Source organism: Antechinus flavipes, chromosome 1, assembly GCF_016432865.1.
Source record: "Antechinus flavipes isolate AdamAnt ecotype Samford, QLD, Australia chromosome 1, AdamAnt_v2, whole genome shotgun sequence".
Taxonomy (NCBI): Eukaryota; Metazoa; Chordata; class Mammalia; order Dasyuromorphia; family Dasyuridae; genus Antechinus; species Antechinus flavipes.
Window position 1 is genome coordinate 298941719 of NC_067398.1, and position 26253 is coordinate 298967971.

Below are 26253 nucleotides of genomic sequence, written 5' to 3' on the forward strand. Positions count from 1 at the left end.
GGACATTCCCAGGAGTTTTCCTTCTGGGGTTTAGAAATGCTTCAAAGTATTCTAAAGCCAATAAACATAAGACTTGAAAGCATTCTTTATGAAAAGACCAGAATTCAACAGAATACCTAAAAAGTAAATAAGGAGTCAAGAGATACACAAAAAGCAAATACATTTGATCACTCTGAAGGAACTATGTGATAAGTTGTTTACATTGTAATAAAGGAAGAAAAAATAAGCATCCTCTCAGAACCTTAGAAGCATAGAATAAGTTAAATAAGACAGATAGACACCCTGGGAGTTGTTCAGTTCTCTTCTGATGACCTTGAAAAAAAGCAGAAAAGGTGAGGAAAGAGAGGAAACACTGGGGAGAAAAGGAAGGAGAAGGGGAGGAACCTTACTATATCACAAAATAGGAATGCACGGACTGAAGATCATATGTAAAAAGAAAATTTGAGGGGCAACAGGTATATGATGAATTTCACTTTTATTTGAGCCAGAAAAAGAAGAACTGAACACATTTTACACACACATAGCTATATATACATAATGAATGTGGTAAAGAAATACATTTATCTCTGCAAGGAAATATTAGGGAACAAAAAAGGGAAGAGAAGAATAGTTGAAATATTAATCATAAGCGATATAATTGTGAATATCAGAAGCTAGAGAATGAAAGGGAATATCTACAGCAAAGTAAGGAATATGAGGTAAAAGAGTAAATATCTATAATTAGGGATAGGACAAAATGAAGAAAATAAGGGAAAATGAATGAAAATATATTGCTTTTATAGATCAAAAATATTAATTAAACACTTCATTCACTGATTCCTCTTTTTTTTATAGAAAGGTGAGGGCAAAGAAAGAAAAAATATATAAAAGGAGAGGAATAAGAAATAACAACAAAAAAACCTCTTACTATGAATGGGATGAAGTCAGCCATAAAATGGGAGAGGATAGTAAGATGAATTAATAAGAATCCAAAAATATGTCATTGACCAAAACAAAACAAAGCAAAAAAAACACCTTGAAAAATAACAATTCACATAGACTAAACAGCTAGAACAAAAATATATCATACCATTAGTGAGAAAAAAAAAAAAGCCAAGGATAGCAATTGAAATCAATAAACATTTAGAAAGGGTCTCCTAGGTGCCAGGCACCATGCTAAGTGCCAGGAATATGAAAAAAGTTTAAAAAAAAAAAAAAAGAAAAGAAAAAGAAAAGAAAGAAAACAGTTCCTGCCCTTATAATCCAATGGGAGAGATAATATGTAAACAAATCTATATAATGCAAAGCTCTATATAGAATAAATAGTAAATAATTAATAGAGAGAAGGCAATGACATGAAGAGGAGTTAGGGAAAGTTTCCTGTAAAAGATAGGATTTTAGTGAGATATTAAAGGAAGCCAGGGAGGTCAGCAGTTGAAGCAGAGGAGGAAGAGCATATCAGGAAGGGGGGACAACAACAACAGAGTCTTTTCATATTCCAAAAATGAGAGATGGAAGATCTTATTCATGGAAAAACCAGTGTTGCTGGATTAAAGAGTATGTGTCAGGAATTAAGGAATAAGAAAACTGGAAAGGTAAGAGGGGGCTAAGTTAAAGGGTTTTGAATGCCAAAAGAGCATTTTGTATTTGTACTTGGAAGAATAAGAAGCCACTAGAGTTTATGGAATAGTGGAAAGGGGTCACATGATTTATGCTTTAGGAAAACCAATTTTATGGCTGAATATAGAATAGATTGGAGTTAGGAGAGACTTAAGGTAGGCAGATTCACTAGCAAGCTTTGGTAAAAAATCAAGGAGTGAGATAATGAAGGTTTGCATTAGAATGGCGATAGTGTCAGGGTAGAAAAGGAAAAATATTCAAGAGATGTTGCAAAGGTGAAGTTAGCAGGCTTTGACCGCAACTTAGAGATGAGAGGTGAAGAGAGTGTGGAATCCAAGATAACACTGAGGTTTCAAGCCTTAAGGGACTGTGGGAATGATGTTGCTCTTTATAATAATAGAGAAGACAGGAGAGGAAAAGGTTTTAGGGGAAAGATAGTACATTCAATTTTGGTTGAATTGAGTTTAAGATGTCTACTGGACATTCAGTTCTATGTGTCTGAAAAGTGGCTAAAGATGTGAAATTAGTTAGCAGATAGATTGGGGCAGGAATGGTAGATCTGAGAATCATCAACATGAAAATGGCAATTAATTCATGGGAGATAAAATAGGACCAAATTGCAACAGTGCACTTGAGGTTATGTAACCTACATCTGTTGTGGACATAGAATGGCTGTGTGATTTTCTCTACCTTCATTCAGCAGGACATGTACAGGCACAAAGGCAATAAAAGATAGGAATAATCCAAAACTAAGGTTTGACTGAGCATAACCTGCAATATGATAAGAGAGCAAAGGATTCAAGAGTAGAACAATACAGAGTTTAGTTGGTTCACCAATGAGTCAAAATGGGGAGAAAAGGATAGAGTGGCTAGTACAGGTGGCCAAAAAATACGTGAAACAGAAATCGATGACTCTATGAAACAGCAAGGAATATTAGAAGAAAACCAAAAGATTGAAGAAATAGTTGTTTTTTTTTTTTAAAGACCTGGACATTATATTTCAAGAAATGAATGAAACTAGATCTATTAGAACTTGAGGGCAAAGTAAAGTTTGAAAGACTCTACCAACCACTTCCTGAAAGTAAAAAGATAAATTTATTTGAACAATTTAAAGGAACTGTATGATGATATCGTGCTAATAAAATTCCTTATCCAAAAGGAATAAGAAAAGAACTAAAATTAAAAAGGACACCTTAAATTGCTTCTTCAAACATTATATTAAATGCAAAGAACTAAAGGAAATTCAGAAAGATGCAGAGATAAGTCAGAGTATGTTGAAAATAATTTGTAGAATTCATCATATTATTAAAAAATAATAAAAAGCAAGGACTATGAAACTGATTAAAGGTTTTAGATAGTATCTTCCTTTCATGTTTGATGTATATAAAGAAATACTCTTTTTTAGTGTAGAAGTTCAGAATAAAAAAATGTTAATAAATATTTGCTGAACTGAATTTTTTATAAAAATCTTCAAAAAGTATATCTTCAAAGCTTCCCTTTCTTGAGAGTAGGGTTCTTAAACTTTTCACATTCTTAATCCCTTTTCACCTGAGAAATTTTTCTGTTACTCAGGTATATAAGCATATAAAATAGATATACAAATCAAATATTTACTGATAATAAATCATAATTTTGTGAACCTCTCCCCCCATATTCAGTTACTCCATATGGGGTTGCACACACAATTTAAGAAAATAGGATTTAGAGCCTGTAGCCTGTAGTTTATAACCAAAATGTTGTTACTAACAGTCAGCTCTAAATTTTCTGTTCACCTAAATCTAATCACGTGCACTGCTATTAGGGACATTTAATGCAATTCAATAAAAATTGGCATTTAACTTTGTAAAAGAACTATGTTCAAGGTAAATTCCAATATAAGACAAGATGAATACAAAGATGAAAGAGTTTATTTCTTTAATAAGCAATCCAAAAAAAAGGATAAGCTAGGTATTTAAATAAATGTAAGCTAAATGTGGAAGGATATAAAGAAGGTTCAAAAAAGGAACACAAACAGTACAAAGAAAAAAAATAAATCAAGAATAACATGTTTATCAGTTCTGAAAAATTGACCCCTTGTTGCCCCATAGCTACATGTAAAAAACAAAAGAAAAGAAAAACCTGGTTATGCCAACAATATCAGAAACAGGAAGCTTCAAAATATGAGGCAACTCATTGGGAGATCAAGGGAGACTTCCTGGAGGACAAAGCAAAGAAAATTTCAACTTTTCTCAGTCTTTGATCTACATGAACAGCCACATGTCACATGGCTTTTGACACCAAGTATTACATACAAAGACAACTTTTATCAGACAAATAGATGGCTTCTCTGAATTTGAACCTAAAGAATAATTTATCCTTTGTCTTTGTTTTCCATGGTGACAGAAAAGAAATTCAGCTACATCAAGAATAATTTTATCTTATTTTGATTATATTAAAAAGATTTTACACAAACAAAGCCAAAGATAGGAAGAGAAACAGAAAGCTGGGGGAAAATTTTTACAATCAAGGGTTCTACTAAAGGCCTCATTTCTAAAAAATATAAAGAACTGATACAAATTTATAAGAATACAAGTCATTCCTCAACTGAAAAATCATCAAAGGATATGAACAATTTTCAGATAAAGAAATTAAATCATTTCTAGTCATATGAAAAAATGCCCTAAATCACTTTTGATCAGAAAAATGCAAATTAAGACAACTCTGAGGTACCACCTCACATCTATCAGATTGGCTAAGATGTCAGGAAAAGATAATGATAAATGTTGGAGGGGATGTGGGAAAACTGGGAAGCTAATGTGTTATTGGTGAATGCATATTGTGAATGGATCCAAAGATTCTGGAGAGCAATTTGGAAACTATGCCTAAAGGGCTATCAAAAGTGTATATCTCTTGATCCAGCTATGTCTCTACTGAGCCTGTATCCCAAAGAGATTTTAAAAAAGGGAAAAGGACCCAGATGTACAAAAATGTTTGCAGTAACCCTTTTTGTAGTTGCCAACCAGGAGAACACTGTACAAGTAACAATAAAATTATGTGATTATAAACTGTGTAAAACTTGGCTTTTCTCAACAATGCAGTGATACAAGACAATTCCAATAGACTAGGGATAGAAAATGACAATCGCATCTCAAAAGAGGACAATGGAGACTGACTGTGGATCAAAGCATATTATTTATACCTTTTTTTTCCTTTCTCGTGTTTTCTTCTTTTTCTTTTTGGTCTTTTTTTTTTGCACAGCATGACAAATATGAAAATATGTTTGAAAGGATTGCACATATTTAAGTTGGATCAGATGGCTTGCTATCTTAGGGAAGGAAGAGGTAAAGGAGAGAGGAAGAAAAATTTGGAACACAAAGTTTTATAAAAATGAATGTTGAGAGGTGATTCGGGCCAATTCCAATAGACTTGTAATGTAGAGAGCCATCTGCATCCAGAAAGAGGACTATGGAAACTAAATGTGGATCACAAAATAGTATTTTTCACCTTTTTTGTAATTGTTTACTTGCATTTTTTTCTTTTTTTCTCATTTTTTCCCCTTTTGGATCTGATTTTACTTGTGCACCATGATGGATGTGGAAATATGCTTAGTGGAATTTGCACATGTTTAACATATATTGGATTGTTTGCTATTTGGGGGAGAAGGTGAGGTGAAGGGAGGGAGAAAAATTTGGAATACAGAGTTTTGCAGGGATCAATGTTGCAGACTATCTTTGCATATATTTTGAAAATAAAAAGCTATTATTTTTAAAAAGAATGTTGAAAACTATATAAGTATTTGGAAAAATAAAATATTATTGAAAAAGAAAAAAGAATAATTTTATCTTGTTTCTTTGTGACTCTTCCTAAATATTAAAACCCTAGTAGGTTTATTAAAGATTATATTATGCTAAAATGAGGAAGATGAAAAGTAAGGTTAAAACCTTGCATATAGCATTTTTTTTTTTTTTTTTTGCCGAGGCAATGAGGGCTAAGTGACTTGCCCAGGGTCACACAGCTAAGAAGTGTTAAATGTCTGACTTGAATTCAGGTCCTTCTGACTTCAGGGCTAGTACTCTATCCACTGCACCACCTAGCTGCCCCACATATAGCATTCTTTATTCCTAAAATGATGCTTTCTAATACTACTTACCACCAAAACAGAAAAAGAAAGAAATCAGAGAGAAATCACTCACCAAAGGCACTAAAAAGCTGGTAAAGGTCGCTGGTTTTCCATTCTTTGGGGAATGTCACATGTAGAACATGATCTCGTTTAGGTTGCACTATGAGACACATTTTTAATAGAAGGTTTACATTTGAAAGATTACTCAAATACATTTACTGTATTTCCTATTCCAAAGGCAACAAGAAACTCTACTACTTTCTTTAACTTAATTTTCTACAACAGACATTTCTTGGTAGATACCAAGACCAGACTAATTTGGGGATTTTTTATTAATGTTTACACACACACACACACACACACACACACAATGTTGGGGATTCTCTATTAATGGTACTCAAATACTACGAGATTAATAAAACTGTAATCTTACAGAAGACCAAGGTTTTACCATAATAGTAGTACTACCATAGTAATAATAATAATAATGATAATGATAATAACTAATATAATAGCTAACATTTACATAGTGCTGCCGGTTGTGTGCCAGGCACTGTGCTAAGTATTTTACAATTATCTCATTTAATCTTTCAAATTACCTGGGAGTAGTAAGGATTAAATAAATGGTATTATTATTATTATTTTGCAGATGAGGAAACTGAAGCAAACAGAATTTAAATGAATTGCTCAGGTTTATACACCTAGAAAATGTCTGAGGCCATATTTGAATTCAGGTCTTCCTAATTACAGTCCCAACATTGTATCCAATGAGCCACCTCGCTTGCCTATGATGGGAGAACCTCCCAGAGTCCTTATATTAGAATATTCTTTCTTTTTACAAAATCTCCATGTAACTTTCACTAATTTTATTTTTAAAGATATAAAGATTTCTTTGCTTAGATCTTTCATTGAACCATTTCTTCTCTTTTTAATCTGTTCTTCATCCTTAAGGTACATAATCATAATTTAAATAGTAAAGCAGAAAAGGTGATGACGAATGAGGCAGACAGAAGAAAAAGAAAAATGATAAGCATTTTTCTTTTAAATATATGTTGGTTTTTCATAGGCATTTTAAAGGGAGGAAAATCTCCAAATTTTAAAATGGAAGAAATACCAAGTTTACTGAAAAAACTATAAGTGAAATAAATATATACTTTTTCTTTATAAACTGGTTTTAAAAATCTGGAGGAAATAAAAAATGAGAGTTCAGGTTGAAATAAATACTTTAGAAGGCATATGAAAAAGAAATTTCAAATCACAAAAGCAATGGAAAATAAATGTAAATAGAAATTAATCAAAGCCAAATGCTCCAATTTATTTAATGACACTGAAAGAATCATTGTTCACTCTGAAATGAATCAGGAATTCTCTTAAGTGAAATTTCATCAGTTACAACTAGTCCTAAATAGCGTATATTTAAATTCAAAAAAATTAAAATCACTTACAGTCTGGTCCTTCCAAATTGAGATATGGGATATCCATGACCCTCATAAGAAATAATCTAAGATGGTAAGAAAGGAGAAATGGTTATGGCCATTTAAAGGAAATACATGATTCCATAAATATTCTGAACAGGAATAACTTTATTTCACAAATTCTAGCAATAGTAAACACCATGTATATATGAGAAGATATTTATTTGGATTAATTAGTGACCATATAGAAAAGGAGTTTTGACTAATATCAATAAGCAACATCAAAATGGTACAAAAACAAGTCATTTAACCCATGATGAAACAACAACAGTATTAACAACTACCTACTTTATTAATCTAAGAAAGTTCTTGCCACCTACATCTTTCAAATTATTAAGTAGTTCAGTATCAGAAACTGATATTTTTATCATTAGAAATGATATTAAAGGGAAATTAATATCTGCTTTGCCACATATTCTAAGAATTGTGGGACTTTTTCATTCAACTTAAAGCTGAAACATTATGTTGTCTCCCCATAAGGACATGAACTCCCAGAGAGCAGAGATTGTCTTGCTTTACTTCTTTGTATTTCCACTATTTAGCACAGTTAAGCAAAGTAAATACTTTATGCAGCATTCATTCAGTCACATATTCATTCTAAACAATGATTTTTTCTAGCTTTAAATAATATATTAAACAAAAGATAAAGAATCTTCAGCTATTATGAAGTATTTCTGTATCCTTATGATGGTAAGACATAGTTTCCATTTTTCTTTCTTAAATGAATTTTTATGGCATGAATTCATGTCATATTCATGAAATTTTTTATTCATGAAATATTTTATATTTAAATAGAATAACGATGTCTACTCTACAGCCACTTCCACCACCAGAAATTATAATTCATCCATTGCTTTTCACGTTCAATTTCTGTCCATACACTTCCATAAATTCTCCATAGTAGATATATCCAATGTACAAAAGGAATTCTTGTCAGCCTTTTAATATTTTGTTAATAATAAATAACACTTATGCTATATGCATGTTATTTCATTAACTCTTAAATTTTACTTTTGATGCACGTCTTTGATGATGACTCTTGTGCTACTTCTCTCATCGCAAACCAATGTTGTAAATTATAAAAAATAAAATATTCACTTCTCTCCTAACCCTCCAAATTCTCTTTTCATTAGAAGTAATTTTGTTTTTACTGATTTTTAAAAATTTATTTACTCAACTAATACTCTGCATAACTATTATTTTTTTATAATGAACAGACTTATTATGAATTAAAAACTCCCTTGTCTTGGAATAAGTCTTGTAATAGACTAATATCATACTACCTTGCAATTAAAGGCATATATTCTACTAGTTATTCAAAAGAGTAAGGGATCTATTTAACAAAAGATAGCATTAATAGGAGAAATAACACATTGCTCAAAGGAGCCAAAAAATCTACCCATGATAATAAAGTCTTTGACTACTAAAATGGTTTTTAAAAATAATAATTTCAGGTGCAGCTAGACGGTGCAGTGGATAGAGCATGGGCCCTGAAGTCAGGAGGACCCGAGTTCAAATCCAGCCTCAGACAGTGAATACTTCCTAGCAGTGTGAACAAGTCACTTAACCCCAACTGCTTTAACAACAACAAAAAAAATTTCTCAGCTATAATACAACTTTGTAATCCCAATCAAAAAATCTATCTCCTTTTTTTTTTTTTTTTGAAAATTTGCTCAAGTTTCAAGATTCCTTTTATTTAAATTAATTCTAACACCTAAGAATTAGCCTTAAGGAATTCAAACTAAGAACTTGAGAAATCATTCTTACAAATACATTAGAGGTCTCAATATTCTACTGTAGTATAAAAATTCATTAAATTAAATTAAATTCTTCATTTGGAAAACTCAAAGATACATTCATGAATTCTAGTGAATACTCTATTAGTTTAGGAAGCTAAATGTATAGATGATATTACTCCTTAAGAAACATTCTTGAAAAAGGAAAAAGCATTACAGTAAAATAAGACTGCAAAAACAAGAGATAAATGAAGAAACGATAATTCATATACCAAAAGGGTTTCTTTTAATAGCTTTCCCTTGCAGTCACCAAGCATTAATTTTTACTAATTAATTAGTCGAAAGACAGGGAAGATTATGAAACCCTAACATTCTAGAAATAGTTTCCAACTGAAGATTTGAGACTCAAAATGGCAGATGTAGTAGTACATAAAAGTACTAGACTTGGAGTCAAGTGAATTCAAACTTTCCCTCAGATATGACATGATTACCAGACTATTTCTTTTGCAAAACTTCAATTAAATGGCAACTTTTCCAGAACACATCATGAAAGTATGACATTATCAATAACATATCCCAGGTGAGTAGTTTATCTGGTTTGGTTTAGCAATTAACTGGAGATAACAGAAAAAAGTCTAAACTAATTTTTTAAGCTGTGTAACATTTTATAATTATAAGGAAATTACTATATTGATATCTAAAATTCTAATTTAGAATTTGTAATGATTAGAATAGACTATCATTCCTTACTTTTGTGAAATCTATCAAAAAAGAAATTTCTTAACTCAAGTGTGAACAAATTTATATAGGGATTATATAATGTGTATTAACACATTAGAGTATTTTTTTAGACTTCAGTTAGCACTATTTGCAAAAGTATGTTTCTAGTAACTAATAAGAAATGACTCATTTAATCCTAATAAAATTTCAACATCTGCTAGCTAGTTTGGTTTGCACATACTAAAAAATTGTACAGCTAAAACTTTTCATTAACTCACACTGCCCTTTACTTTTTAAAAAAATTTCTAAGATTTTCTCACACTGTATTTACATTATCTATATTGCTTCATTCAATAATAGAAAACAAATTTAAATGGAAATAAACAATGAAAATATGTTAACAAAGGATTGCTTTTTTTGTTCTTTTAACTTATTGGTTTACTTAATTCTATGTTTGGAAAATTTGGGAAATCTTTCTAATGGACTTATATAGGTGGTCTATGATTTAATATTTTAAAAGATCTTCCTTACTAATTAATAATAAATTACAATGATAATCTATTAATTAATTGAGGTTATTTACAGAAATAATGTAAATTTATTTTCTGGGCTAAGTACTAAACTCTTTGAAAAGGCCATCTACAATAAGTACTCTACTTTTTCATTTCCTTCTTAACCCCTTACAATCTGGTTTCCAATCTTATCATTCCAATGAAAATGTTCTCTTCAAAGTTACCAGTGAATTCTTAATTATCAAATCCAATGGCCTTTTCTTAATCTTTATTCTTCTGAATATCACTATAGTTTTTGACATCGTTAATCACTCTCTCCTCCTTGATACAGTCAAATTATTACAATCTACAAGAATGTTATCCCTATTATTAAACCTTTTTCTGCATTAAAATTTCTATTCAAAATATCAAATGACAAAAAACTGTTCGAAGCCATACTGTCTATTATTTGAACCAAACAGAAACTCCTTATATACAATTTATTAATGGCTTTTCTTAACTTTTTCCTAAACCTCTGATTTAGTGACATGGTTTGGAAAATGAATGAGCGGACCCAAACCATGTCAAAACACTGAAACTCTACACTGTATGTAATTTGGCAGACAATATGTTGAAAAAGTCAAATGAGCTTGTAAAATGAAGCTCTGCTTCTGGGAATATAAACTAAGGCAAACTCCTCCCAGGAGGTAAACTGTCATCTTCCTCGTAAAATGCTGCTTGCAGACAAATGATAAAGGAGAGAACACCATGGAAAGCATTGTCATTATGGGAGAGAATCCAAAGGTCTAGGAAATAATGGTGTTTACCAATTTAGACTCAGAAAAGATCAGTATGTCTAGGAACCAAAAGATGTTTACAGTATAAGTAGAAATTGCCCTAAATGCCTATGTACACATTCCAAGTCAGAGAAATAGAGGAATCAAATATTCCACAGAATTAACAAAGAAGACATAAGTAAACTAACAAAATTCACTGACATTTAACCTTGTATAATACTTATCTTTTCATTATTAGCTTCACGTAATGTAATCAATAATTAACACTTAACCATAAAAAACTTACTCAAATGTTAAATGTCAAATGTAGTAACATATAAAGGTCAATAAGTCAGAAACATATCTTCAGACCTGTTGACCTAAAGTCAGACTATGTTGACCTAAAGAAAAGTGATCATGATAGAGTATAAAAATAAAGCCTGAAGGAGCCTGAGAAAAGTGGAAACATCACTTCCATCAGTTCCTCCCTCAAACTACCCCATGACTCCTCTCTTCCTTTGACGCTGACCCTATCCCTCCTGCTCAGTTCCCTGGACCCCCTGCAGAGGCTGGACCTCTGCACTTTAGATGTCAAAAGATATTCATTCAAATCGACAATTCCATAAAGCACAAATTGTATTCGGAATAATCATGATGTCTTTCATCTTTAGATATCAAAATATATTCATTCAAATCAACAATTCCATAAAATTTCATTCTTATTTCTGTGAAAGTGCTATGTAGTCACAGAAGTACAAACAAAATCCTGTTTTGAGATCCTTAAGGCAATTCCTTTGAATCTTTTCATGGATATTTTACCATTTATTTAACACTCATTTGACATTAACAACAAAAGATTATCTTCTGTCATCATCTCCACTACTGTCTCACACAATGACATGGTCTTACTCCTTACTTGTTCAAGTGATCCTACCTTAAACTATCCTACCTTAAACTTTATTTTCATATGGTCTGATCTAGGCTCCTGGCTGTTCCACAAACAAAATAGTCCATCTCTCGGCTCCAGGTTTTCTAACTGTCCCTCATGTCCCACTTTTTGCACCAACTATTCATCTCCCTTGCTTCCTTTGTTATTCAACTCTTTTCAGTCATGTCCCACTTTTTATGGCTCCATTTGGGAGTTACCTGGCAGAGATACTGAAGTGGTCCACCATTATTTCCAGTTTATTTTAAAAATGAAGAAATTAAAGCAAAGCAGGGTGAAGTGACTTTGCCCAACGTCATATAGTAAGTATATAAAGTCAAAGTTGAACTCAAAATGAGTCTTGCTGACTCCAGGCTCAACACTCTATACTTTGTACTTTAGTTCCAACATCTCATTTTTTACAAGTAGTTCTTTCCCTATTCCCTCTTACTTCTATTAATTATTTTCTATTTACCCTCTATATAGCTTGCTTTGTTTCTGTTTACATTGTAAAAGACGAACTTTTACCTCTATTTTTTATCTCTAGGACTTAGCACAGTACCTGGAACACAGTAGGTGCTTAATAAATGCTTATTGATTATCCCATTTTCTATGATCCAATGAACATAAAAGAATTATCGATAGGCATTTTGTCATCTATTTTATACAACTAGGTTTAAGGAACCTAGAAAAATGTAGTATATGGAGTCAAAAGACCTAAGTTCAAATTCCAATTTGTCATATGTGTGACGATGGGCAAGCCATTTAAACCTCTCAGGATGTCAGTTGTTAATCTTTAAAAATGAAGCACTTTAAAAATAAACCTATATTGGTTTATTTGCTGTCTAGGGGAGAGAAGGGGTGGGAAGGAGGGTGAAACATATGTAACACATGATTCTGCAAGGGTGAATGTTGAAAACTGTCTTTGCATATATTTTGAAAAACAAAAAGCTATTATAAAAAAATTTAAATAAATAAAAAATAAAGTGCTTATAATAGATGAGACCCCTTCTCATCCTGAGCACTATGTCCTTAAGGAGCCTCTGCTATTCAAGTACACCTAGAAGAAATCATAATGGTTATTTTGGAATATTGTGCAGAGTCTTCTTAACTCTATAAACTAACAAAAAAAAAGTTTAAGATGATTTTGGGTACAACAAGGAAGCCATACAAGTAATCAAGAGCTACTAAAATCAGCTATTAAGGAAGTATGCTCTCCATTGATTCTCTAATTTTCATGGAAAAAGAGAAAGAAATCAATGCAAATAAAAGGTTTATAATACAAGGTTATCCTTAAAGTCTTGGTGTAGTTTTACACTTTAACAGTTTCCTAAGTATAAATGCTATAATCTTCCATTAAAAAGTTTAAATTTCTTTTATACATGATTTGTGAGTTTTCAATTTTAATTTTAGCAAGATGGTGCAACTATTGTTATGCATTACATGTTAGATAGTTTCTACATGATGTTTTCTCAAATCCAGTGACTCCATAGAAAAGGTGCTCTTGTGTGACCACCTTAGTGACCAGATCTTTCTTAGAATTCCTCTTATGGAATCATGTCAAAAGTGCTATGTATCAAATTGTTATTCTTTGGACAATGTTAAGGCTAAGATTATAAATGTTATCCTTTCACTCACTAAGCAGCAGTTGATGAAAATTTTTATAAAGCAAAAATTGGTAATGAGGATGTTCAGCAAAAGATAGCAATTATAATGAATTGTAATTTCAGAAATTTTAATATTTTTACTCAAATTATTAACCTTTAATTAAAAAAAAGTTAATAGCATTTACATTTCTGGAATTATTTAAAAACAAAACAAAAAACAAAATCACCATCACTACCCCAGACTTCATTAAGACTTTTGGGACACTATATTTTGGTGATTGGGGGAGAGAATGTGGTAATGCTGAAGAGAAAGTAACCAACCAAAACTACAGAGAACCGGCAATGTCTAACCTGTCTGACCTCATATTCCAAACTTTCAACCACCTCTATCTGTGAGGTCTTTATTATTTCCTTGGCTGACTCAATGCAAGAGCAACCCAATATGAATAGCACTAAGAATGAGGTTAAGAACAAAATTCATCTTCCATCAGAAGAAAAACTCACAGGTCTATTTTGCTTTAGATTTACATAGTATTTTCTTTAAATATACAATTATGAGGTAGGTGGGGAATGCTTACTTTACAAATGAGCAAAACTTAAGTTTGATGATATTAAGTGGCTAGAGGTCAAGAAAGCCAGATCTCCCCTGACTCCAACTTCAATGCTTTTTTCCACTCCTTACAGAATGCTGAAACAATGACTATCCAAAGCACAACCCATTAGTGTATATAAAAAAATAGGACACCAGAATCCTCAAGCAGTGTTACCTGATGAACCAGATACCTGAAACACTGTAACCATTGAAAAGGGTATGCAGTGAAAAAAGCACAAGCATCAAGTCTTTCACCACCAGGAAGTCCTAGAATCACTAAATCCTGAGATGGAAACTGTCACAGAATCATGTAAACTTAAGAGTTGGTCAGGAGATCTCGGAATACACACACACATTCAAAAAGATCTTTCATGAGTTGGATCGACTTAAAATGTCAAAGAATGTTTTCACAAAGAAGAAACTTATTCAGATTTCTTTGACAAAGTAAAATTTCAAGTCATCCAAACTCTCAATCTGTCAAAATACTAGTTACTTAAAATTACTACTATTACAAAAGGCTAGTTGCTTCCAGGCCAACATGTCAATTTCATTTTACCTGCTGTCATCAAAACCATATACTCCTCTTTCCATTAAAATTCTCCTCAAGAGAAATCACACATAAAGCATTATAGATATATTTTAAAGTGAAACAGTTTTCTCTCACCCTCTTGAAAACTTGAAGACATAACTATGGAGTAAAATCTAATCTCAATGCAATTTTAGTGAAGAATTAATTTGTAGTTTAGCTTCACTATGTGGCTTTCAACTGAAAATTGAAACATTTAACCACTCACCAGGTCCACTGTACTTGCAAATAGTCTTGGTATTTCCTCCAGGCCACAGCAATAAAAGCACTGCATAAGAAGCTTGAATGCTAAGGCTCATCATTATACATATTTATGGGCTATGAAAAACTAATTTTATATCAGAGGGGGAAAGGCAAGCAGAAATGTGTCTCAAATCAGACTATTTAGTTTAGTAATGCTTCTATTCAAAATAAAAGTGAATACACAGAAGACAGTTGTTTTAGAATTATTTTAATTCAAGTCAGTTGTGGCACAATTTTCAATCAAGTCACTTGCTCTGTTCACCTAAGGAACCACATCAAATTATATCTAGAATACACAGGAATAAAAATGTGAAGTGGCCATTCAAAAGAGGTAAGATCTGCTGTAAAAGGATAGGTTTTAAAATGTAAGAGTAAGTTAAACATGATGTTGGCTGTTGGTTCAAGACAGTTAAAGCACCACAGTTCTAGAAACACATTGGGGTAGGTAGTGTGTGAAAACAAAAATAATAAAGACCTCAGAGAGAGGTGGTTGAAAGTTTGGAATATGAGGTCAGTCAGGTTAGACATTGACGGTTCTCTGTAGTTTTGGTTGGTTACTTTCTCTTCAGCATTATCACATTCTCTCCCCCAATCACCAAAATAAAGAATTTATATTCTTTAAATATAAACAATAAGTTCCTGAAATGCATTTCTCTATTTTGTGACTATTGCTCTTTAATAAAGGATAACAATGGATTCTTAAAAATAGCTCCTTGTCTGTTTCCTTATAACAAGGTACAATTTATGCTCAGTGAGTGTAAGACAAAGCTGTTTTCATGCATTTTACAGCTAATTTCCCCCTAATAAGGAGGATAAGCTGCTAAAATATGTATATGTGGATTGATATTATTTTTCCAAACAAGACAGAATTAAAGTAAACATATTAAGTCAATAATTACACTGAAAAGAAATTTTTGCAAAGTAATAAAAGTTTCTTCACCACATCATGACAGCTTGGTGTTTGGATAGCTTCATACTACTTTCTAAGTGTCAGTATTGTTGATGGTGCCAGGGCTTTAGGATGAATTCAGATTAAGTGCCATTTAAGGTTTCTCACATAGACTAATCTACAAACACATGGCTGGCTTCTTAAAAAGTACGTTTTCTTGGTAATTAAGAATAGTAAGGCAGAACAACACACAACAAGCTAAGACAAAAAAGTCCTGATTCAGACACAATCTAAAACAATCAAAACAAACACAATAAGGATAGCAGACAAGCCAGAAAATAAATTAATAAGCAATATCCTCTTCTCTCTGTCTTGTGGTAGCCTCTACTTGTAAATTACTCTTTTAGTGCCTATGCTAAGGTGATGCTTGAGGAGTCATGCATACTGTGCTAAATGATAAATTCAGAGGGCTTATTACTGTCTTGAATTTATCTAGAAGAGTGTATTTATTACATTTTGTGTATGGCAGTTGATTTGATGGAGCCTGAGGTCGATGGAGGTTGAGTTATGATTCCCCATAGTTTAAGCTATATTTCTGAAGATGCCTAGAGGGCATAAAATATTATTTTAAAAAAGATAATGTCCCCATGTGCTGCTACCATTAAAAGAGAATTAAACTAAACACCCTTAAATTCTGGGGACATTTGCTTCTATAGTTTTGTTTTGGATGAATGTCATCTACCAGCGTGCTGCTTCTCCTCCCTTGCCTGTCTCTATCTTCTCCTGAACTCTCCCTGCAGTGACCACCAAAGGGTTCTGGAAGATGGTACTTGAAAGCATTACTTCAGCTTTATGAGCTAACTCCAGATAAGAAGTTGAAGGAGAGGACCAAGCTGCCTTTCTCTTTATTTTCTCACAACTTCCCCATAATCTTAAAAAACTACACATAGAAAGCAGAAGAATCTAATTTTGTAATGAGATCTTTTAAAGTAACACAAATAGTGCAGCTAGGTGGTGCAGTAGATAGAGCGCTAGTCCTGAAGTCAGAAGGTCCTGAGTTCAAATGTGGTCTCAGACATTTAAGACTTCCTAGCTATGTGACCCTGGGCAAGTCATTTAACCCCAATTGCCTCAGCAAAAAAAAAAAAAAAAGTATAACACAAATAACCAGGAAGTATTCACTCAAGTGGCTTGCTCAGTTGCTCTTATCCTATGAAACTTTAGCTTTCCTCCTGTCAACACACAAAGCATTATCCAAAGATACAAACTTACACCTAATAGCTTACTCATGACATCAACTGACAAGAAAAATGAGACATTCTCTCTACTTTCCCCAGTGATAATATTTATGACTTGCCCTAAATGTACAATAATATAAAAGTTACATATAAGCACAAAATTCTATTACAGCTAAATCTAAGAATTCTTTATCCAATCTCTTAAATTATGAGAGCTTATATGGCTAAGGAAGGAAAGTTGAGAAAAGGGGAAGGAAGAACATTTAATGCATATAAGGTACTCATAGAATGGAAATTCTCTCCTCATGCAGTCACAAATTACCTATGACTTACATGCTTAGAGAATTGTCTAGTTCTGGGGCAGATCAGTAAGTGCCTTGTCTCCGATTTTTCAAATTCTAAGACAGTCCCTATATTATTCATTTTACTTAAACTTAAACTTATTATATATTTTATATATATATATTATTTACTTAATATAGATGTATATAAATATATTTACTTAAACTTAAAACAATTAAACACAAGAGTTTTTAGATTACAAGTAGAAGGCTTGATTATGCTTTTAAAACACTGAGATACCCGAGACAAAACAAGTTGGCTAATATGAACAGCTGACAAATTGTAATTGAAAATCTTTTCTCTTTCAATCAATAAGAATTTATTAATTATATATTTGTGAATACTAGTATTTACTACTACTACTACTACTGCTATGTGTCATTCTCTATAATAAGCACTGGGGTTACAAAGACAAAAATGAAAAAAACTTCTTTTCTTAAGGAGTATTCTCCTTAAGGGCATATATTTGTAAAATATATGAAATGTATATGTAACATATACATATATAAATACATTGTGTGTGTGTGTGTAAAATGCATAGAAAACTGCCCAAGAGAAGCATTTGCAGCTAGGACAAAGAAAGATCTTGGTACTTGAGCTGAGCTTTAGCAAGGATGTTTTTTAAAAAATATTATAGTGGACTAATCTAAATAAGCATTTCCCTAACTGTGTTTTATATGATATAAACAAAAAAGGTATTTCATGAGAAAACAACCATAGTGATATTCTTTTCACTAAAATATTAAACTTGGAAATTGTGTATCAATAGTTATTGCATATGATAGTTTTAGATATTTAAAAAAACACTTAATTTTCTCTATTTTGTTCTAAAATTTCTAGGGAGTATTATATACTAACACAATCTCCTGGATAGTTTATAAATTTTTTCAATACTTACCATAATGTTCCATAATCAAATTAGTTTGGGCAATGTTAGTCAAAGCAATAGCTGTGCACCTCAGGATACAGGGATGAAGGCAAGCAAATAGAGAGCTAAAATATAGTAAAAGTAAAATGTATACAAAGTATACATTAGATAATAACTGAATGTAGAACTAAATTGAAGTAGAAAGTAACAAAGATAGATAAATAAACATGTTTTCTTGGTGGTAAGCATTCCTCAATTCTATCACAGAAAATCCTATGTCACAAAGTACAGTGCAGCAAAGTAGTTTCATTTGGTTATTCATGCAATGCAATTTGCTTAAATATACATTTGGAAATTTTATTCTGAATAAAAGTCAGATTTATAGACAGGCAGGATATTCCAAAGGATTATAGTCTTAGGCAAAAGCATTACTTTAAAAAGTATCTACATTTAGAATTAAAGTTATGAAGATATGGAAACAAAGGCTACAACACTAAAAACAATTTATTTTAAAGTGTTTTATGCGTCATTCTCTTGTATGTGCCATGCTAAGCTTTAAAGCATATGCAGGTATCTGACTGGGAAAGGTATTGTCATGACAATGAGATTAAAAACTGAGTCAGAATTGGTGACTCTCCCCTTTAACTTCTTTTTCTCTAACTACTTCTTTACTGTTCAGAAGATAAGGGGATAAAAAGGATAAGAGAGGAAGAATTCTTCTAGATCTTGGTTCTGATTTTCTCCACATTATAAAAGGAATGGGGGGAGGAAGGGAGAAGGAGGAGTAGATACTTGGTTTCCCTAAAAACCAGGACTAGGCCACCAAAACAATATGGCTTTGAACAAGTTATGTCATCACTTCTGTGCAGCATGGATGATGGCTGTCATCTCTTTCCTCACTGTATATACTGTCATACTTTCTCATCAATAAAGTCTACGAAAAAGATGCCAAATAATGAGTTCTCAATTTCTTTACTAGATAAGAAGTTTACTTATAGTAGCAAGATCCAAAAGAGTTAATAATTGCTCAGGAATAAGGAAATGAGCTTTTTACAAGGGACAGTATTTTGATTATAAAATAATCATAATACTATTATCATAATCTCCAAAAAATTCCTCTGATCTATGGATAGCATCATAATGTAATTTTTCAAAACATTTTTGTAAGTTAACTTTTCTAATGTTAACTTATTTTGAGTCAAAGTCTGATTCTCATTAGAATGATTATGCAAATATTAACAAGCTTTCAAGGAGATTTTTCAGGAAATCAAAAATTATATTCATTATAGCTCCTCAATATTCTCTCTCTCTCTCTCTTTTTTTTTTTTAATAACTTTTTATTGATAGAACCCATGCCAGGGTAATTTTTTTACAGCATTATCTCTTGCATTCACTTCTGTTCTGATTTTTCTCCTCCCTCTCTCCACCCCCTCCCCCAGATGGCAAGCAGTCCTTTACATGTTGAATAGGTTACAGTATAAGCTCCTCAATATTCTCAAGGATCCTAAAGCTGTTAAATAACAGAGCCAGGATTGACACCAAATTCTCAGTCCAACTCCAGAACTGTGTTACAAGCTAGCTTAGTGGTCTTCTAATTTCTCTAGCACATACAACAAAGTTCTACAAGTTTTTATTGATGTTAATAATGTGAGGTCAAAGATGGAAAAAAAAAATCCCTCAGTTTCACAGGGATTCAGAGAATATTCAGAGAATAGGATTCAGGCACTAAAAATGTTACCCCTAAGTTCACCATTAATATGTGAAATTTAAAAATTCTTCAAAACTTCTTAAATTGCATTCATTTAAAAAATAACACTTTGAAAAATGCACTTCGTTTTGAGTTGGTTTTTCTTGCACAGAATTATATGAAAATGTTTAGAAAATTTCATATTTAACTTAAAACAAAAGAAAAAACTTACATGCAAGATCTTTTGACTAAATACTCAAATCAACTCCCTTACCCAAGCCCAAAAAAGAAAAAGAACTATGTGCTTCAGAACACAGCAATCTTAGATTCCTCCATTATCTATCTATAACAATTTAAATAGTGAGATATTGCTTGGTATTTCATATGCAGATACTAAATGGCAAGAAAGAAATGTTCCTCACGTATTATAAATACACTATAATTTTACCTCCACTTCAAAGTTCACAGTCGATTGCATATATTATTATTATTACAAAGTTATCCATCACAAGCCACCCTATCATAGGTCGTGTAAATCAAATTTCTTCCAACATGAGCTTTCTTCAGTTTCATTAATCTTTTTCTTATTATGCCATATTTAATTTAATCCATCCTCCCCTGTTTCCTAGCATCTTTTTTAAGCTTTAACCATTTAACTGTGGCTTCTTAGCCCTCTGTTTCTCTACTGGCCCAAAAACCTAAAAACATGAAAAGGGGGGGACAGCTAGGTGGCGTAGTGGGTAAAGCACCAGCCTTGATGTCAGGAGGACCTGAGTTCTTCTTCTTAGCTGTATGACCCGGGAAAGTCACTTAGCCCCAGTTGCCTTGGGGAGGGTGGGAGGGGGTGGGGGGAGGTGGTTAAGGGGAACCACGAAAAGGAAATAAAGCAACCTCATCTCTGGCAGCACAACTCATAGCAACAATAACACAACACAAAATCACATGAGGCAAATAAACATCTTTTTTTTTTTTTAATTACCCATACAAAAGCCAGCTCAGACTCTAGAATTCTCATTCGTAGACTTTTGGCTTATTAAAACTAGACAAAATCTTGGAGAGCATCTTACTCCCTCATTTCAAAGTTTAGGAAACCAAAGACCAAAATGGTGATGTGGCTTGTTCCAAAGTCTTCCTAACTATGTTCAGATAGTAGGAAAGTTGGGATCCAAGCTCCGATCTCCTGACACCATATCCAACACTCTTGATATCCATTGATTTTTAAAAGACTAGAGAAACAAAGAAGCATGAAAACATGATCTTCTTAAAAATAAGCTGATAAAAGGCTGTCTATAATTCAATAAGCAAGAGTCAATATCCCCCAAAAATCCCCACTTTAAAAAAAAAAAAAAAAAGGCTATTCCTCTGAAAAATGAGATTGGAATGTGATTTTCTACTTTCTGCGGCATAAGATATAAAAACAAAGAATATTTTTAGTCTATTCCAAACTGAAAGGATTTTTCCAAAGGATGTGCTTTAAATCTATTTTTTCTGCATGTTGATGAAAAATAACCCAGGCTATAAAAGAGTAAATCTTTTCCATACTACAAAGCCTCCAACATAAACAAGAGGAAATGTTATTTAAAATAACATTAAAAATAACCCTACCATTGAACCTCATTTCAATAACTGAAATATAGCCCTCTCCCAGTATTTTTATCCTGTCCTCAAAAAGTCAAATAAAATAAAGATTTCATTTGGAAGATACTTGGGATAAAAAAGCAAAATGGAGCAAGTCAATAAAGCCTTATCTATCTTTCTATAAATGTGAGGGGTAAAATCCCCTTCCAATCCATATTCAGTTTTCACATACCACCTAAACTCCAGCTACTAAAATTTCCAGAAGACTTGACTCTACAAGGCTTTATTAAAAAAAAAAATCATTAATAAAAATGAATGAGAATGCTAATTTAGAATAATGGAAAATGATAGGTTTGAAGTTGTGTGTTTTGTTTTGGGTGGAGATAAAAGTAAGTAACAGTGAGGGGAACCATGTAGTTAATTTTAAAATACAAGAATCTGACTTCAAGAACAAAAAAGTATTTACACACCTGTGCTGTCTGCTAGACACTCAAATGGTATAAAGAATATGTTAAGTAAAGTACATAATGCTAACAATTGAAACAAGAATATATACCTGGGGCAGCTAGATAAAGCACCAGTCCTGTCTTCAGGAGGACCTGAGTTCAAATCTGATGCCAAATACTTAACATTTCCTAGCTGTAACCCTGGGCAAGTCACTTAACCCCAACTGTCTCGGGGGGACGAGGGGCAGGGAGATATATTTATATACCTAACAATTTATTCATATCAATAAAAATTCATACATCCATAAATAACAAAATTCATAGATTTGCATGAAAAAGTTGCAATGATTGCTGAGTATTTTTCTTCAAAGAGATAGTTTAACAAATGGTAACATCAGTATTTTAAAGACAGAAATTGTAGCTGTATTTAAGAGGAAATATTACATCAATTAGAATGAGGTCAATAATAACATAAAACAAAATGTGCCATCCTTGATGTAAAAGTCAATCTCAGGAGATTTTTTTTTTCATTCTGTTGTCAATGACTAGTGTTAAATAATACTTATGGCTGAAGACCTCCATATTGAGTTTGATGTACTGTCAAGGCCTCTCATCTGCCTCAAATAATCCAGGTCTGCAACCTGAGGCTTTCTTCCTCTTTCACAATATCTTTAAGCCCATGGGAAGTGCTGTAGGTTTCATTGATAACCCTACCCAATATACAAATGGATGGAAGGGGATTTTATCTGAGTCTGGGTTGATGCCTGAAGGGTTGCTGGAGCCTGTTTGATGGAGGAAAAAGAGGTGGACAATGGCTAGTGCTATAATGATGAAGGGGAGGATAAAGTGGAATGCAAAGAATTGGGTAAGGGTGGCTTTATCTACTGTGAAGCCCCCTCAGATTCATTCTGCCAGGGTAGTGCCGATGTAGGGGATGGCTGGTAGGAGGTTAGTAATTATGGTAGCACCTCAGAATGATATTTGGCCTCAGGGAAGGACATACTCTATGAATGCAGTTGCTGTAACAGTCAGAAGCAGGACAACCCCAATGTTTCATATTTCTTTGTAGAGGGAGGAACTGTAGTAGATTCCTTGGCCAACATGTAGGAAGAGACATATGAAAAATATTGATGCTCCCTTAGCATGTAGGTTGCAGATCAGTCAACTGTGGTTGACATCATGGCAGATGTGGGCAACAGAGGAGAAGGCAGTAAGGGTGTCTGAAGTGTAGTGTATTGCAAGAAATCGGTCTGTAAGAATTTGAATAATTGGGCATACTCCTAGTAGAGACCCAAAGTTTCATCAGGCAGAAATGTTAGATGGTACAGGGAGATAAATGAATGAGTAGTTGATAATTTTTATGAGGGGATGAGTTTTACGTAGATTGGTCATTAGTTTTTGTAGTTGAATTACAACAATGGTTTTTCATGCCATAGGCTATGGTTAGAGTCCATACTCCCCAAATCATCTGTATTTCACCTTTTCTTAATAAGTTAAAAATAACTGATTATATTTGGACATTTTATCCAAATGCAGTATGACAAAAGTAGTTCACTACTTTGCATTTCAAGTATTGGTTGACTTTCAAATGTCTCAGAGAAAATATAGGGGGGGAAATGAGAAATTAAATTTGTTAAACAAGGCTTCACATAGAGGGTTGAGAGATAGTTTCCCCACTCCAATCTGCTCAATCACTTTTTATACCCATTTATATTTAGCAAAATTCTTATTGAGTTAATTGTTCTTTATTATAATAATATACCTACTTTCTTTCACTATATCTGCCATGACTTAAACTTAAATTAAATTTAAACTAAATATATTGCAAATCTTTAAGAAATATGACTTAGAGTTATAAGCTTTCCCTTTTATGAATCCGTATACATAGCTGACAGAAATAAATTTAATGTGTAAAAAAGCAGTTATTATATATTAAATATATTCATAGGCATTTACTACAACAGAAAGCGGTAACAATGTTTTTAATACTAATAAGAACTATTTTTTTCTGAGAATGGTTGTAAAATAAGTTAATACCAAACTATAAAATGCCTAGCATTAAAGCTTAAAAATTTACTTAATGCTTCTTTTAATAAAATATGGTTAAGTGTTGTCCTACCTGTTAACTAAACTACATTTTAAAAAGTATAATGATTGCAATCACTGTGGTATATGCAACAGAAAGTAACAGAAAACAGTCCCTATCTTCTGGGATATCTAGGACATCTATTTTTCCTTCCTTTACTATACAAATTCAGAATTTATGATGATTCTATCCACTCTTCATTATCTGTGGAAGGGGAGTTTACAGAATAAAAATATAAACAATAGTAATGTTTAGTCTTTGTGGAATAAAGTATTTATGTGAAGATTGTAATTATAATTATTTTTATCTATCTATATGTAACATGCCACCCAGAATCTATTGAAAATGAAGACAGGCAGCTAATTGGTGTAATGAATAGATCACCAGCCCTGAAGTCAGGAGGACCTTAGTTCAAATCTGGCCTCAGATACTTAACACATCCTAGCTGTATGACTCTGGACAAGTCACTTAACCCTAATTCCCTGGGGGGAGGAGGGAGATGATGTCAAGGTCAGAAAGATATATATTTTTATTTATTCTTCCTAGCTGATAAATTCTAATAAAATGGGCTAGCGTATTGTACTGAACAGTAATAAAATCACATTCTTTGAAAAAGTTTCAGAAATCCAATCTTCTTCAGAACTCATGACTTACTTCCAATTAAGACAAATTAGTGGGATTTTATTATGATTGTATTTTTTAAATTATAGAAGAGAATTCACACAGGACTTTTTTCCACATATTCTCTTAAATCTAACTTAAATATAAAACATCCTCTATAAATGAACATGCTTTATTCAAGTGGCATATTAATATTAGTTTATTTTTTCATCTAATGCACTTGGAGATTAAGTAGAACTATGAAAGAGAAATACTTCAACTGAAAATAAATGAGTTAATCATAAAAAGTTTTACCATTGTATTTCAGAATTATCTTTTTTTAACCAAATTATTTAATAAATATACTAGCAAAGTTTAAAATGACCCCTAAAGATTATCTTAATGATTAAAAAAAAATTGATTGAAAAGATAAGAATTTACTTTACCCCAAAAATAAATTCACCTTCAGGCGATCATTCATTTTGAATACTTCTTAACCTCACTCTTATTTATGTCAGATAATTTCTGCACTAGAACCCACGGATTACTTACTTGTTAAAAAAAGGTTCAATGAGTTTTGATCTAGCAGACACATGAATTTTTGGAGGACTGAGAAAAGAACCTAATGGGAAAAAAAAGAGGCAGGACACTATAAGTGATTATGTACATGAGGTCTGAAAATTCAGGTAAAATATATTTATAAATCAATAAACAAACTTGATAAGGGATGAAAGTTCTCATAAGAATCAAGTTCCATACTGCCTGAAGTGCTCAGGAAGGAGAAATTATCCCATTCCCTGCTCAGAATTTTTCCCACAGAGCTTTCCTTTCTACTCTGACTTGCACCTTATAAATGCACTCACCTTCAAATGAAAGGGTAGATAAGATAAATTTTTTCCCTTCCCAATTATATAAATTCTTGATATTTACATGTAGATAGTACCTAAGAAATTAGCCATGGAGATGAAACACAGTCCTGTAATGTACGCATCATAGCCTGCCTCGTGGAGCTGTTCAGATGCAGTATCATAACTTGGAAACCCTTCTGCACTTTCTAAAAGAAAAGAAAAAAAAAAGTTTCCCAAGGGTTTCATGAAATATCATAATGCCTCTGTAACTGAACTTCATTATATTAATGATCTCTATAGAAGTATCCTATGTGATTATAACATTATTTCACCAATTTAAATATTTCCTATTTCTCGCATAGCCCAAGACTTACTTTGATATGGTTTAATATGATTCCTGATAAGAACTGTTATCTATAGCAATGTCAAATGCCTTACCTACACAATAATATTATCTTTATCAAACATTAAAGACTTTATAAAAGAGTACCTAATTTTCAAATATTTCAATATATCTTCACCTGATTTTAATGATCAATACCTTAGAAACTGCAAAACTTGCCCTCTCCAAATCAGAAGCTAAATTTCTAATACTCGCAACTAATAAATACTCTAATGCCAAAAATTCTATTTCTAAAAGCATTTCAAATTTATGGAAGGATTTCTTACCTTAGAGATTACATTAACAAGTAGAACCCAATCTAACAGGACTGAACTTGCTGAAAAGTGAAAGACTAATGGCTCAAGCTCAGAATATTTTCTTAGAAATTTCTGTACAATATCTCCAAATTTAAGCAAAAATGTGAAAGCACAATTAAATCC

At 32.3% G+C, this 26253-nt stretch overlaps 1 protein-coding gene across 1 annotated transcript in view; it reads right to left on the bottom strand.

Annotated features, from left to right (window-relative positions):
* Positions 1–26253, bottom strand: part of PARN (poly(A)-specific ribonuclease) — a 158881-nt gene that overhangs the window by 91080 nt on the left and 41548 nt on the right. Inside the window, exons 17-20 of the mRNA XM_051963214.1 lie at positions 25527–25637; positions 25136–25205; positions 7144–7199; positions 5772–5858 (exon numbers count right to left, since the gene is read on the bottom strand). Of these exons, the coding sequence (XP_051819174.1) occupies positions 5772–5858; positions 7144–7199; positions 25136–25205; positions 25527–25637 (324 nt within the window). The remainder of the gene's footprint in view (positions 1–5771; positions 5859–7143; positions 7200–25135; positions 25206–25526; positions 25638–26253) is intronic.